Source organism: Saccostrea cucullata, unplaced genomic scaffold, assembly GCF_032062105.1.
Source record: "Saccostrea cucullata isolate Sc308-1 unplaced genomic scaffold, CSIRO_AGI_Scuc_v1 ctg1704, whole genome shotgun sequence".
Lineage (NCBI taxonomy): Eukaryota > Metazoa > Mollusca > Bivalvia > Ostreida > Ostreidae > Saccostrea > Saccostrea cuccullata.
The window spans coordinates 6,174-22,521 of NW_026938761.1; the positions used below are offsets into that span (position 1 = coordinate 6,174).

Genomic DNA, 16,348 nt, shown 5'->3' on the forward strand with positions numbered 1-16,348 from the left:
ATCGATACTGAGAGCCCGCTTCTTTAACAGTTGAATAACAGGGTCAGACCATGATGTTTTAGAATTTAAATACCTTGTACAATACCTATAACCTTGTGTACTATGCCTGCTAGGTTAAGTAAAAAAATAGTAAATTTTTGTACAAGACATGGAGGTCTCGTGGATTTGATTTTCCAAAAAGTGTACCAAATTTAAAATTTTGCAACGCATGGTTTTGAAGAATCTCGGAAAAAGGAAAGTTTTATTTTGCAGTACAGAAGCATAGGTAAGAAAATCCAGGAAAGGGTATTATGTATAAAAGCGATGGTATTTGCATTTAAGTTTACTTTTTTTCATTGACAAAATCAAAGTAGAGCATGCCTTATGTATTTTCAACATTTTTTTAAAAGGTGAAACAACATAACAAATTTTAGTCGGATAACCTCTTCACAAGGTTTAGAAATATGAGTCATTGTATGATCTTTTCAAAAATGTCCATTTAACGCAATGACGTCACATTTACAAAAACATGTGGTTAAAGGGCATAATTGTTTTAAACTCCACTGTGATTCAATTATAAAAATACAAGAAATGTGTAACTGTCTGAGATGAAATAAAAAAAGATTAAGTGACAAGAAAGGCTTGCGACTAATATAAAATCTAGCTAGGCATTCAAACGATTTTCTGAAAAAACCCCCCACCCCCACCCCCACCCCCCACCCCCAAAAAAGATTTATGTGATCAGTAGATGTGGTGAGAATTGGGTTTTATCCAATGAGTCTTTAAACCTTGGCAAATAGTTTCTCAAAAGAAAACAATTCCTTTGGTGTCCACATGGTGCAGAACTATTGCAGAACGACATAGTTCACTCAATTGAGGGAAATTAACATCTGTATATTATTTTCATATGAAGTAGAATTTGTCAAAACTCTTATACGTGAAAAGAAGAAAACATTGCTGTGGTCTTCAACTCGACATTTAGATATATCGACAGCGTATTGTCAGTTAAGAATGGTTATTTCTACTCTTATGCCGATACTTTATTTCTCGATGAGCTTAAAATAAACGATACCAGAGCCTGACACATCTGTTTCCTATTTGGATATTTTATCAAAACCAAGCTTTATGACAAACGAGATGACTTTAACTTCAACCACCAACTTTCAATATGTCTTCATCACCTGCATTCGGGTTAACATCTATCAGTTGATTCGTTACGTAAGAGTATGTTCTACGTATGAATGATTTCTAAATAATAAGTTGACAAACAAGTTGTTGAAACAAGAATATCACCAATCTCATCATTTCGTAAGTTCTATGGTAACATCTATGGTCTATAGAATGACCTTGTCAGCAAATTCAATATATGTTCAGTTTAACAATTGTAATTCATTATAAAACCTTTCAAAACTCTGCTGTTGCATTATTTTTAGGTATCACAATGTCTACTCAGATTGAAGAATCTACATCACATGAAGAAGACTTTGTACAAATAAGGTACCAAACATTGTCAAATCATAAGTGTTTGAGAAAAGGTAAAAAAATGTCTTTTATCTGCTTTTTTTTTTTTTAAATTTAAATTATTATTTCAGGCAATTGGAGAGTGGAAGAGTTAGAAGACTCGCACAGGCGTTTGAGGAAATCACTTTGCAAAAGTAAACCTTTTCCTATCATATAAACTGTATTTTCTTTTGAGTTATAAAGCAATTAAAATGTCGAAGTTGGATTTCTAATAAATAATAAAAAAGAATATTATTTTATCGTCCACAGAACACAGATACACCCTGATAAACGGTCTTCAGGAGGACAATTTTCTTACGCTCAGGCACCCGTTACAAGCTATACACAGAGTTTGTAAGTTGGACTCATCTATTTAAAAAAAATGTATTTCATTTATTTTTTTTCATCAATCGAGTATAAATTCTTTTATTTTCGAATTAAAACCACCCTAGATTAGTAATAGGTAAACGCCACTAAGCACGCGACATTTATAGATTCTGAACAATGTTTTTTTTTCATCAATAAAACATTCAATATTTCAATACTTCATTGGGTAATCTGTATAGACATAACTATAAAAATAAAATATTTTTTTGTATCAAACAGGTTTCGTACTTTTTGTTTTGCAAAAGCTACAACATAAATCCTGAAACTAATAACCAAGGAAAACATGTTGTTGAAATAAATATTTTTTTTCATGATATCAATGGCTTATTGAAAAAAAAAAACAAAAACAAGAGGCCCATGGGCCACATCGCTCACCTGAGCACTGTGGCTAAGAAAAAGTAGAAATTAGTTTATTATTGTAAAGTTTAAATCCAAATGACCAATCATGAATGTGCTATTCTTGAGAAGAAGATTTTTTAAAGAATTTTCCTATATATTTCTATGTAAAACTTTAGTCGGCCATTTTGGTCCCGCCCTATCCCCGGGGGTTATGATTTTAACAATCTTGAATCTACACTACCTGAGCATGCTTCCATTTAAATATGATGAATTATAGCTTTGTTATTCTTGAGAAGAAGATTTTTAAAGAATTTTCCAATATTATTCTATGTAAAACTTTAGTCGGCCATTTTGGCCCCGCTTTACCCCCGGAGGTCATTAATTTAAAAAAAAATTGAATCTACACTACCTGAGGATGCTTCCATCTAAATATGATGAATTATGGCTTTGTTATTCTTAAGAAGAAGATTTTTAATGAATTTTCCTATATATTTCAATGTAAAACTTTAGCCGGCCATTTTGGCCCTGCCCTACCCCCAGGGGTCATGATTTGAACAAACTTGAATCTACACTATCTGAGGATGCTTCCATTTAAAAATGATGAATTATGGCTTTGCTATTCTTGAGAAGATTTTTAAAGAATTAATTTTCCCATATATTACTATGTAAAACTTTAGTCGGGCATTTTGGCCCCGCCCTACCCCTGGGGGTTATGATTTGAACAAACTTGAATTTACACTACCTGAGGATGTTTCCCCATAAGTTTCATATTTCCTGGCACAGTGGTTCTTGAGAAAAAGATTTTTTTTAAAATATGCCACCAAATTTTCATTAATCCATCATTAATCACCCCTTGAATGAGGGCGTGGCCCTTCATTTGAACAAACTTGAATCCCCTTCACCCAAGGATGCTTTGTGGCAAGTTTGGTTGAAATTGGCCCAGGGTTGAGAAGAAGTCGAAAATGTGAAAAGTTTACAGACAGACAGACAGGGTTAGACGGACAGACAGACAGACAGCTAGACAGACAGACGGACAGCGGACAAAATGTGATCAGAAAAGCTAAAAAAAGAATCCACAAGCCATTACTTTCAAATTCTTTTTAAATAAAATAACAGAAATATTGATACTCCCAAACTGCGTGAGACGTTTGGTACATTGATAACCCTACTCCAACGAGATGAATTTGATGAGGACATGAGATCAGAATTAGAGTGTATTTTCCCTAATTATCTCCAAATGCTTGAGGAAAGAATTTGTGACCTGGATCGAGAAGACAAAGGAATTGTTGTCGCAGGTTGGTATTGAAAAAATTATCATTTCAGATCTAAAAGATAATAAAATAGGGATTGTTATATGTACATCTTAATTCGTCGCAAATCTTTAAGAATAGCAGACATAGGAAAAATTAACAAAAGAACCAAAATGACAACTTTATATAACACAAAATTCATTGTTAAAAAAATACACATTAATTATAATGTATAACTTATTTTATCATCCATGGTTCATATATTGTACATATGATTTAAAAAAAATAACTAAATACCACACATAATACTTTCAGATTGAATTTACAATGAAATGATTATCCATTTTTGTTCCTTTCACATTTTGTTCTGAAGACAACGAGAAAAGAAATTGGCTAAGTGGTTTTTAAACTACCTCTTTTGAAAAGAAACCGTTTTTATTAACGTACTACGTTTTTTAGGAGAGACCAGCTCTGGGAAATCAACTCTGATTAACACACTTATTGGGGAAAACATCTTGAAATCTAGAACAACAGAAAACACATCAACAATTTGTAGAATCTGGAATTCAGAAAATATTGGAGTGACAGTCTACAACGACAAAAATGAATGTATCCATTCCAAATTAGATTACACAAGGGGCCAGCTGCCAGAATTCCGGAAAGAAGTTCAGAAATTTACAGATGTGGACAGCATGCCGGAAAACTGCTCATTTGTGGATATTTTGTATCCAGTTTCTCTATTAAAGGTGTGAAACAATTTTTTTTAATTAATTGAATAACTTGATGAATGTATATCTTATCTCATAAATTGTTAAGTGCAATATATAAAGATAAACAAAGAAGAAAAGAAAATAAAATAAAAAAGATATTCATTATTCAAAATAGATTAATCTTTAATTTAACAATATTATCGTTAGCAAAAAAAAATCTTTGCTTTACGATAAGCGGCGAATTAGAAACAATAAAGTATAAAGGAATTTTTTACTTGTATAAATCGAAATTGTTCCTATTGTGAACGTATATACTTATACAATCATAACTTTTTCCAGGGAAAAACAATTTTAGTAGATACCCCTGGAGTTGGAGGAACTAAAAGTCTGGCAGAGTTGATGATGAAATACTTACAAAACGCAGTGGCTTTCGTATTTGTTGTTAATGCTTCAAATGCAGGGGGAGTACAGGATGATAGGGTAGGGTTTGACATCTGTTATGATACCCTTAAAGGTACTTGGACACAGATTTGAAGTTAATATTTTCTCATTTTTTCTGTATAATATCACGAATTATATATTTTAATAGCATTTCACACAAAAATTAATTAAAAATCTTATTTCATTTAAACGTTATTAAAACTTCAAATTTTTTGGCGGGTTTGATTGACACATCCTTGCACTTTCACAAATTTTAACCTTATTCTTAATCCTAAGGAAAAGTGGCAATTTTGATGTGTATTAATGAGAAATATTAAAACTTTATCAAGAAAAATAATTTTATTCAGAGTTGAAATGTTAGAAAGCAAAACACCTTCACAAGTATCATCATTCCGAACTAAGAGATGCGTACAGAGTTAAGCAAATCGAGCACACTCGTGTTATGTACACAGTTTTTGTAAACAGGGCTCGAGTTCTGTTATTGTTTATATTTAGAATTCACCGGGTGCGTTCAATCGTCACAGTCTGCTTACCACAACTGCACGGACTGACAATATATTGTGTGTTTGTTTTGCTTTTGAACATGTCTACTCTAAATTTTCTGGATTCTAGTATTAATATTTTTCATTTATACAAAACGAGATTGCCACTTTTCCTAAGGATTAAGAATAAAATTAAATTTGTGAGAGTGCAAGGATATGTCAATCAAACCCGCCGAAAAATTTGAAATTTCAATATCTTTTAAACGAAATAAGATTTGTAATTAATTTTTGTGTGAAATGCTATCAAAATATATAAGTCGTAATATTATAGAGAAAATAATAATTTCAAGATCTGTGTCCAAGTACCTTTAAGCTTTATATTTTGAGTCACCTTGTTTCACCATCTTGCTTTTTTAAAACAAATACAAATCAGTTCTTGACAGACATTAATGAATAGCCTATCGCTACCCTTACAATATTTATTTTCTAAATGCCTTTTTTTAAAATTATCAAATCCAGTAAATGTTTACATGAATATTCTTTTGAATAGCTACCAATCATTTTGCGAGAAATTCTTCATCGTCATTCAGAGAATAAAATGCCATGTTTTGATCCGAGTGACGTCATTTTTGTGACAAATAAATGGGACGTCATATACTCTTCTTGTGAAGAGGAAGAGGACGAAGACGATATAAATCGTACTTGGAAGAAGGTCAAGGCTTCAATCAAGAAGCACTGGGGATCCGTGAAAGATGACCAAATTTTTCAAATCTCACTGAAAAAGGTTTGTATAATCGCTATACATATAACCTTCAACGCTAAGATCGCCCCGTGGGGATCCGGTTTAGAATAGGTCCTCAGTGCCCCCTTGCTTGTCGTAAAAGGCGACTAAATGGGGCGGTCCTTCGGATGAGACCGTATAAACCGAGGACCCGTGTCACAGCAGATGTGGCACGATAAAGATCCCTCCCTGCTCAAAGGCCGTTAGTCCGAGCATAGGCCTAAATTTGCAGCCCTTCACCGGCAATGGTGACGTCTCCATATAATCTAATATCAGTGAAATATTCTGGAGAGGGACGTTAAACTGAATGCAATCAATCAATCAATCAATGGTAAGATTAATTCAAACAATAACATGTTTCGGAGGTCAATGTTTGCTCTGCTCCTATTTTGTATTGTTTTATGGACTTGCATGTATGAGCTTGAATACTGTTCGTTATCTCCAAATGACGAATGCTACAGGAATGTATGGGGAAATATGTCTTTTTCGAACAAAAATACTAAAAACGTAATTATTGCTAAAATATAAAATGTTGTGAGTATATCTATACTAAGCGTTATACATGTATGTAACACAGAATTCCATAGTCTGAATTTTCTTTATATTTATTAAATGTAACAAAATATGATAGGCGCAAAGAATTAGTACAGAAAATAACAATAAATAACATTTTTGGTCGTTAAGCACATGGTACGAAATACTAGACCTACACCTAAGAAAAAAAAAAGAATGATATTATGTACAGAAAAAACAAAACAAAAACTATAAACAATGTTTTTTTTTTTATAGATGAAAGAAACTAAAGACAGTCAATTCAAAAGAGAATATGAAAAATTTGAGGTTAAGCTGAAGGAAATAATAGAACGAAATCACATCAGTCGCAAGCAGAAGCATTTAAGGTTTTATTTTTATATTTTCAATATTGTCGAGAGCATTTAAAACAATGACAAATAATGTGACGATTTTCTTTGCATTATATGTAGTCATCCTTTGTTTCAAATCGTAAAAACCTTGTGGATTTTTCTTTGGTTCAAACAGGTTTTTGGATAACATTCTACGAATTTTGGAGCGAGTAACATGTGGAAGGATTTTGTCGGCTAAATTGTCTGAAGCCGATCATAGAAAATTAGCAGAGAAAAATATTCAACTGCTAGAAGATCTTGTACAGAAAAAACAACAGGTTGTCCTTTTGCTATTATAAATAACTTGTTAAAATAGCGTATATATTTATTAACAATATTCAACATGTATGTTATAATTTCAAGGGGTGCAGTCTGGTCTCTTTCTTCATTTTATGTCATATTTACTATTAAAGTAAAAAGTGATCGTGCAACACATTAAGACATTACGCTAGGCTTAGTGTCGATGATGAGTAGAAAGGATCAGAATCACTTGAATAATAAACGTGCAAATACATTTTCATTTTCAGATTAACAAAGACCTCCGGGCCCAGTTAGATTCCTCAATTATGCGCATAAGCGATGATCTTATGGATTATGTTTGCTCAGTTAAAGGAAAAAACGAAATATTAACCCCAGCTGGAAAAAAAGGCATTAAAGAAGTAAGTGTTTTTGTATTGGAAAGAAAAGTGAAGGAAAGATACGTAAGCTTCCTTGAAAATTGGCGCCAAAGTTCAGAAGTGTTAAGTGTCTTTCAAGCTCTGGAGCAGCAAATCAAAGACTCTTTCAACACATTAAAGGGGAAAATTGAGGTTCTTGAAAAAGACTTGATGGGTTCTCAATTTTCTCCACCAAACAAGGATATTACTACAACACCCGGTTGGTTCCCTGTTCTTAACATAGCTGGGACCTTGTCTACAATTGCCGGTATAGTTCTTTCTTCACTTTTTTCTGCGGACTTTCAAGATTTAAAGAAAGCTACAGCCATTGACAAAATTTACGAAAAATGCGTGAAGGTTTATGATAAAGAGAAAGTAAGAAAAGATTTAGAGAATATTTATGGAAACCACTACAGGAATGTAATTGAGTGGGTTCTTAATGAGTCAATTGAAGGTGACATAAGAAGTTTGAGGAAAACGGTAACACAGGTGTTCGAAAAACGAAAGGAGTATCAGACTAAGCTTGAAAATTACCAAATTTTCAAAAGAGCCTTGGGAGATTTTAAACAGCAGATGAAAGAAACAGATGGTAATAACATATTGAAAAATAATTGTTTGAAGAACCAATTATTTAATTAATCTGATAATTCCTTGGAAAGGTTAATATAATCCTACAACTTTTTTATCTTCTGATTTTTTTGTTTTACTTATATCTTTAATTTAGATAGGGAAGTTAATTGCAAATTAAAAGTTATACGTAAATTAATGAAAAACTATTTCCAACCTTACACTTATATATATATATATATATATATATATATATATATATATATATATATATATATATATATATATATATATATATATATATATATATATATTGTAGTTGACATTGTATAGTTCAGAATCAAGTTGATTTATAAATTACTTTTTTTTCAGATTACATTTCCAAAATGCTTGACACTAATCAACTTTAAGGAGTTCATGTCTGATTTGACCTGATTGAATCCTTGCATACGCAACCTAACTTACGTGCATGTGGAGATCTGTTGTTTTATAATAAATTTTTTATCCTTTGTCACTCGTTTAGACCCACCCTAACGTGTCCTTTTCGTTGGCTGTCTTTTTATAATGCATTTGAAGTCAAAAGAACAAGGTACAGTTTCAATAAAAATTAAGCCCTGTATTTTTCAAAAATATGAAAGTGATATAAGAAATTAAAATTCATTCTTTCTGAATCAAAGGAATTTCATACAGTAAGAATACTCAAATTGTTTTTCTCATATGACCTCCTAAATGCTAATTATGACGTCATGAACTTGTGCATTTTCCCGTATTTTCGTAAAAAGTTTCAGAAGACATGAATTTTCAGTGAAATTTTCTTTTAGAAAACATACTCTGCCTATAAAGATTTTAGAGATATGTCATTTTTCAAAGCAGTTAACATAATATATCCAAGCATTGAAGCGGGCGACGGTGACAAACACTATATTTTAAAGGAAAATAAGCACAGAATTGAGTCGTTCTGAGGCTTTTCTGCATTTAACATAGAAATGTACCAAATTAGTGACGTAATATTTCCAGAATGGTCCTCCTTCATGCCATATTCTTTAATGATTTATCAAATTCATCTACTCAAATAGTTTTAGCCTATTTCATAACTTTTTAAGAACATTAAATTTTAGGGCACAATAAAGCCAATACCATACCTTTTTCTTACCCCAAAGTATAATCTAATAAAATAATATTTCATTTTTCTATTGCCTGAGCAAGCTTTTTTTCTGTTTATCAATGGAGAAAGGAATCGCTACGGGTCTGTAGAGATGAGGTTTCGCCAGATTGTCGATTATGACAAGGTGCACAGTCGGAAGGGTGATGCTAACTTTTCAATGACACCTTGTAATAGAGTTCCGCATTTGACCTTCTCCTGATTTGTATTTTATTTAAATGGAACTTTTGATCTGGAATACTTTTCATTGTCTCCACATTTCATTGGATTTACTGGGTTTTTTTGTTGTTAAGTTTTGAAACAAGTTTGAAACAAGAAAGATATACATAGTATTTCAGGTTGGATGGACTGTGCTTCTCTATATGCATTGTGCAGAGGCTAAGGTACTTATTACTATTGTAATATAGGTCTTAACAGGAATTTATGTGATTTCATTCTCTTTACATTAGTGCATTGTTACTAGTACTTGGCAAATTACATAATTGATTGATTGACTGATTGTATGTTGTTTAACGTCCCTCTCGAGAATTTTTCACTCATATGGAGACGCCACCACTTGCCGGTAGAGGGCTACAAATTTTGTCCTATGCTCGGCACTCAGGGCCTTTGAGCAGTGAGGGATCTTTTTCGTGCCAGCACCTACTGCGACACGGGGCCTCGCTTTATACGGTCTCATCCGAATGACCGGTCTCCACGTCCCACAGTGGGATTCAAACCCGCGACGTAAGGATTGACTCCTTACATCGCGACTCAAGAGCAGACGCTCTAACCACTGCGCCACGCGGGAGACAATTACATAATTGAGAATTGGAACGAAACTGCACACAATCAGTATATATAATCATTGCAAAAAATGTATCAAATTCTTAGAATCAAAGAAACATTTGTATCTCTACGTAGCTAACATGGATTTCACTCATTTATATAATTCAATCAATATGAAAGACCTGTTGCATATACCTGTTGTGCTCGGAACAATGTGTAATCGTATATACGGAGGTATCGATTGTAGCAGTCAGGCCTCCATCTTTCAAATGTTGTATTGATGTGATCCCTCGCATTACCGGAATCCACAGATGTTGCTTCTCCAATTTGAAGGAATGTCCACTTACATTTCATTTTTAAATTTTACCGATGAAGAAGTTTTCACAAGGTAAAAGGGGAATAAAAATCAGAACCTTGAAACTTCAAAATTGGATCAGGTACTACGAAGGAATAAGCATTCCCTGCCGACCGAAATCTTCATATCCACCAGAAACGCTAAATAATCATATACAGTACCTGGCCATAATACAGTACGCTAAATAGCGGCCGTTTCAATAAAATATTTTGACACCTGAGATTTCGTTCGTTATTTTTTCAGAAGAATGAAGTGGAATATGTCTTACCTTATTAATATTCGTAATATATCTCTTTGACTTTCTGACAGCCCTATAAGTCTCTTTGGAATAGACTTGTTTTAAGTTTTTTTTATAGTTTCGGAATCGATCGACTCCCAAATTTCTTTCACTTTTAAGTCCTGCCTATTTTTATGTCCTGTAACCGGTGTTCTAGTTGAACTTTGATTGTTCTCCATATATTTTTATGATGTTAATATCGGGAGATTGACTTGACCAAGTATGAGTCGGAACACTATTTCCTTCTTTCCAAGCGATTGGTGAACGGGGCAGTTATCTTCTTGTCACATCCATGGACTTAGAATTACTAAATTACTTAGCAACAAGTGGCGACAATTTGTCATCCAAAACAGAGATATACTTCTCAAAATTAATAATTCCCTTAACCTCTGTTAAAGTACCCACACAATGGTAAGTCTAACAGCCCCAAAACATGGCTGATATACCCCGAGTAGGGGGGGATTACTGTACATACCGAGACATGCAGGGTGAAATCTTTTACAGGGTTTCCTTCAGACATATACTTTCCTGTTCTTTCCTGACACAAATTTCATTTCTTATAACTTGTGACCAGCTTTGTTTTACTGTCCAAGCCAATTAAGTCCGGCACCAGGAGATTCGGGATTGGCGATTATTTTTGGAAATCGTAATTTTCTTGGAAACACAATATCGGTGGTAACACTGCTCCTTTAACCTTTGTCGAACTGTTCTACATGAAACTTGCTGGGGTAAAGATTCATTTAAACTGCTGGTTAAATCAGACAAAGTCTGTCGTCGATTCTTTTTTACCAATCTTTCTAACAAACGATTCCCCCTTTCACTCACCAATCTTCTCCTACCGATCTTCCTCTGTTCTCTCCTGAACCCCTTTCTTAATTTATTTCTTTTCATCACCTTCTGCACAGTATTTGGGCTAATTCCAATAATTTCTGCAATTTTTCGGCCACTGAAACCATTTCTATACATTGAAACAATCGTCTGCTTTTTATCTGTGGACAGGTCTTTCCCTCTCGGAGCCATTTTTTATGACGTACTAATCTGACTATTCTAAGAATAGATGAACAGAACCCCCATTTTACGTGACGTCAGATATGACGCTTATGTATGGATGCAAATGACTGTCAAAACTTGTTACTTTCAAATTACCGAGATATAGAGATAGAAAATGCACGTTTACTTTTTATGCCCCCGTAAACGAAGTTTCGGGAGTATATAGTTTTTGTCATGTCCGTCTGTCCGTATGTCTAGCTGTTTGTCTGTTTTTCTGTCTGTCCGCCAAAACATTAACCTTGCCCATAACTTTTGATTTATTGGAGCTATGACTATATTTCACATGTGTATACCTTGTGAAAAGACTTTTCTTTGGATACCATCTAATTTAACCTTTTGACCTTGGAGTTTGACCCACTTTTACACAAAAATTCTAAACTTTTACTTTGGACATATCTTTGAAACAGTAGAGCCAGGACTTTAATACACCATGCATACATTTTTGTGCCAATTCTTTTAATTGCGTACCAACAACCTTGATCTTCTGATCTTGACCATTGAGATCTCCGTACTTATGAAAAAACTGTAACCTTGGCCTTAACTTTTGAAAGTTAAAGGCTAGGACTTTGCATATATAATCCTTGTGAGAAGACCTTTCATTGGATACCAAGAATTTTGACCCTTTGTTTTTTCATCATAAGCTTGATCTCACTCATTATATGCATATATGGTCGAAACAATAACCTTGTCAGCAAATACAATCAGATGCCGACTGACGTTTTTCATACTGATAGTTAGTCCATTATCTATACACTTTATCAACTGCGGATTTTCCGTTATACGACCATGAGAAGGAGCACACAGCGGGTGTGACCGGTCGGCAGGGGATGCACACTCCTCCATGGCACCTGATCGTGTTTGGTCTGTTCCTATTTTGTATTATTTTATGGACTTAGTTCTTTATCTCCATATCCGCATAAAACAATCAAAGGAGGATTTTACATTATCAGTTATGTTATACGAAGTTATTTTCATCAGTGTCGTTGGGGCATTCCTTAAGATGAACATGCTGAAGATTTTTGGCTGTTGGTACAATCAATGTCAGTGTAAAGGGTAGCAGAGAATGCTTTGAAGAATTTTATTAATATATTAAGTTCTTTTCTTACTCTTAGGTGACGTTTTACATCATTTATTGAACGACCCTTGTATCTAGGTTTAAGGGTTGAGTAATACTCGAAAAAAAACATAAAAAGCAAATAAAACAGCAAACATTCTACTACGCTGGCAACTAGTAAGTGCCCTATAAATAGTTTATAAGTATGAGGAAAATTAAGCCGTATCAGGAAATAAAATGAGATTGAATCGTGGTGATAGAGAGGACAGTTCATTTAGAGAAACTGGTACAGTATAATTATATTTTAAGTTTTAGTCACATATATATTTCCTTTGTTAAGCATTCCATTTAAAGATATTAAAGAAAAATGCATTTATTGCTTATAACAGTAAAATCCAGTTGTTTAACAAGTATGATTAGATCGATTTTTAAAAAATAATTTTGACCTTGTATTTTAATAGTAAGTATGGAAATCTCACTTTAATCAACAAAATTTATTTAACCTTTTATTCATTTTTCCCCTAGAAAACTTCCTTCTTTATTTCTTAAGGAACAAATGTGCTAAACCTAATGATTCTGATAACAATTTGTTTACCTTAAGTTAATAACGTGGGTTTGTATTAGATTTATAAATTACCTTTGACTCAGATAACAATTCTCACAGGTCCTTCGCGCGAGATCTTTAAACCAAGCTCCTAAGTCGCAGTAGGTCTTAACATGAAAAAGATCCACCACTGTACCATAGCTGTAAATGCCGAGTAAAGGATAAAGTTTGTACAGGGTGTCCCTCCCCCAACAAGGCGTGGTGTCTTCATATGAGTGAATAATTCTCGAAAGGACGTTAAGTAACAAGCACACAAATAATTACAACTCTAACACTTTTGAGTAATCTAAATGTTCATAGTTTTTTAATAAGGCATATATTAACATTATCGACTCTATTAAAGGTTAATGATGTTAGTACATTGTTAAATCATCTTTAGAATTGACGACTGCGCCAAAAAGACTAAAAAAAGGCTAATACTGTAAAATTGCATATTTTCGTGGGGTTTAAATTTTTGTGGTTTGAGTAAAAAAAACTTTCTCTAAGGTTTTAATGGATGAAGAATTGTTGAGTAGTTATCTGTGTAATATTTTATATTTCGTGGTGGACTTAAATTCATGGGTGTCTTCATACCTCAAAAACAACGAATATTTAACCCTCACCAAAATTCCTGATATCATTGTGATTTAACATATATATATTTTTATAATTAAGATCACAGACTTTAAAGTCGTCGCAATAAACATACACAGGAAATTATAAACTCAATATATATTGAAAGGAAATTAATTAAAATACAATAGAGTGTATTTAATATAAATTTGCTATTTCAGAACATGGTGCAAATTAATATCATCCGGATTTTACATGCAGTGATGTTCACAACTACATTCGTTGTAAAAAATACTTCAAATAACGTATGCCCCACATCGCCATGTTTTTGTATCAACACCACAGTGGCAGACTGTTCCAACAGGAAGCTAGAATCTCTACAACTCCTTCATGATACAATCCCTACAAGTGTTACAACCTTAAATCTGTCTGGAAACAATTTCTCTTACATCAACGATACATTCTTTGACCCGATTGCTTCATTAAAAATTGCAAATTTAAGCGTCAAAGACTAACTTACATGGAATATCTAATAGAGCATTGCAACACTTCAAAGAAATTACTAAATTGGATCTTTCAATGAATGAATTGGAATACAAGTCAATAAAACAAATTTTAAGATGGCTAAATGGTTCTCAAATTCAGACTCTGGACATATCTGATGTGAAAGGAGCCCCCACATCACTACCAGTAAATGTATTTGAAAGCATGTACAGTAATAGTTCTCTCCATACATTGCATCTTCGAAATTGGGAATTGGTCAATGTAAGTGGAACAACATTTAAAAATATGTCCACATTGAAAAAACTTGACTTGAGTAATAATAATATTCTAGAACTGAACATGGAAGGATTTGCCCACATAAAACAATTAAATCTAACTTTGAATGAACTTGCCTATGTCCCAAAAATGTGTGATGCAAATAATACATCGTATGTTCCTAGGTTGAAATTTCTATGGTTAGCAATCAACCACATCTCGGACTCGCTTGAATTCCATCGACAGGGCCATTGTTTTACTGAATTAGAATATCTTAATTTATCTTTCAATGCGATAAGCATTTTTAAACATAATTCATTTTCATCAATTAGGAGTTTGAAAAAGTTACGCTTGAACGATATGCTAACGTACGATTTGATTATCGAAAAAGACGCACTCAAATCAAAATCATTGGAGGCTTTATTCTTTGGAAGCAATAAAAGAGTAACAAAAGAAATGCTACAATTTGAAACTATATTCCAGAAGTATACAAATGTAAGAACATTAGACATGTCGCTTTTTGATTTTTCTGTATTTACAGACGAAGACTTTTTGAAAATGTTATCACCTCTAACACATCTCAAACAACTAATTTTACGCCATTCTGTATTGAATTTCGTTCCATTTATATCACATTTGAAAACACTTCAGATTTTGAATTTACACGGTAATTTTATTCGCCATGTTCACAAAGATCGCTTTATAAACAACACAAATTTACGTAAAATTATTCTAAGAAAAAACCAATTAACATCTATCCATGAAGATTCATTCAAAGAAGATATGTGGAATAATTCAAATTTTACCATCGATGTTTCCTTTAATGCTTTTGCTTGCGACTGTGACCTTGAATGGTTTGTTAACTGGGCAGATACACACAGAGAAAAAGTCATGAATTATAATTCAAATCAGTGTGATTCACCAAAAGAGTGGAAGGGTCATCATATAAGTAGCAATTTACATTATCTCAAAATGAAATGTCATCCATTAAATCGAATTTTCATCATCGTTCTGACCATTGGTTCCTTTGTATTTATTTTTCTGTTTACGTTTATACTTCTTCGAAAGTTAAGGTGGGATATTTTGTTTTATGTACATAACTGCATGGATGGAAGACGGAGGGGATACCATAGATTGACTGACCATGATTTAAAAGAATACGACGGGTTCGTTGCTTACAATACACGTGACCGGAAGTGGATAATGTCAGAACTAGTGGACGTCCTAGAGAAAAAGGAAAGTTACAAACTTTGTCTTCATGAAAGAAATTTTTTGCCTGTTGGTTTTCATGTGGATAACATATTTGAGAATATGGAGGCCAGTCGAAAACTTTTGCTAGTTCTAACAAACAATTTTATGCAAGATCAATGGTGCCAATTTGAAACTATAATAGCCAATCAAAAATTAGCAGACGGTAACAAAAACAACATTCTCCTGATTCTATTAGATAATATTGATTCCAAGCATTTTACAGCAGCACTGAAAACGTTGCTTAAAGAGGCTGAAAGTGTGGAATGGACATCTAATTTTAAAGGAAGGAAATTGTTTTGGAAAAAGATTAAGAAATTTATGAGCAAATAGATTTCCAGATGCTTTAGTCTTGTTCATTTTGTTAAAAACTACACTGAATTACTAATGATTGATAATATTAAAATATAAGACTTTTACAGTTTCATTATTTAAGATTTTTGTTGTTCTTTTTTTTACAAACGTCTTCATATATGAAAGTGAAAATTGTGTACCTAAGAATGATATAATTTATTGTAAGGAGGATGA

General features: G+C 33.0%; 2 protein-coding genes and 1 pseudogene across 2 annotated transcripts; 2 read left to right on the top strand and 1 right to left on the bottom strand.

Moving 5' to 3' along the window:
• The first annotated feature begins 210 nt into the window (after positions 1-210).
• On the top strand, positions 211-8,601 carry LOC134251211 (uncharacterized). Its single transcript, XM_062733598.1, has 12 exons — positions 211-265; positions 1,413-1,476; positions 1,572-1,634; positions 1,750-1,833; positions 3,322-3,500; positions 3,915-4,201; positions 4,505-4,645; positions 5,639-5,872; positions 6,659-6,768; positions 6,908-7,049; positions 7,299-8,016; positions 8,367-8,601. Exons 2-12 carry the CDS (start codon positions 1,421-1,423, stop codon positions 8,402-8,404), a joined length of 2,052 nt encoding a protein of 683 aa, XP_062589582.1. The 5' UTR covers positions 211-265; positions 1,413-1,420; the 3' UTR covers positions 8,405-8,601.
• Positions 8,602-11,150: 2,549 nt separating this feature from the next.
• LOC134251214 (uncharacterized) lies at positions 11,151-11,573 on the bottom strand. Its single transcript, XM_062733601.1, has one exon. It carries the CDS (start codon positions 11,571-11,573, stop codon positions 11,151-11,153), a length of 423 nt encoding a protein of 140 aa, XP_062589585.1.
• Positions 11,574-14,037: 2,464 nt separating this feature from the next.
• LOC134251215 (toll-like receptor 13) lies at positions 14,038-16,153 on the top strand (annotated as a pseudogene).
• Positions 16,154-16,348: the final 195 nt, after the last annotated feature.

Bases quoted from the DNA above. Each gene is read 5' to 3' on its own strand.
- LOC134251211 (XM_062733598.1), top strand. From the start codon at position 1,421: ATGTCTACTCAGATTGAAGAATCTACATCACATGAAGAAGACTTTGTA. The intron at 1,477-1,571 runs GTACCAAACATT...TTATTATTTCAG, and splicing joins GAAGACTTTGTACAAATAAG to GCAATTGGAGAGTGGAAGAG. The intron at 6,769-6,907 runs GTTTTATTTTTA...TGGTTCAAACAG, and splicing joins CGCAAGCAGAAGCATTTAAG to GTTTTTGGATAACATTCTAC.
- LOC134251214 (XM_062733601.1), bottom strand. From the start codon at position 11,573: ATGGCTCCGAGAGGGAAAGACCTGTCCACAGATAAAAAGCAGACGATT.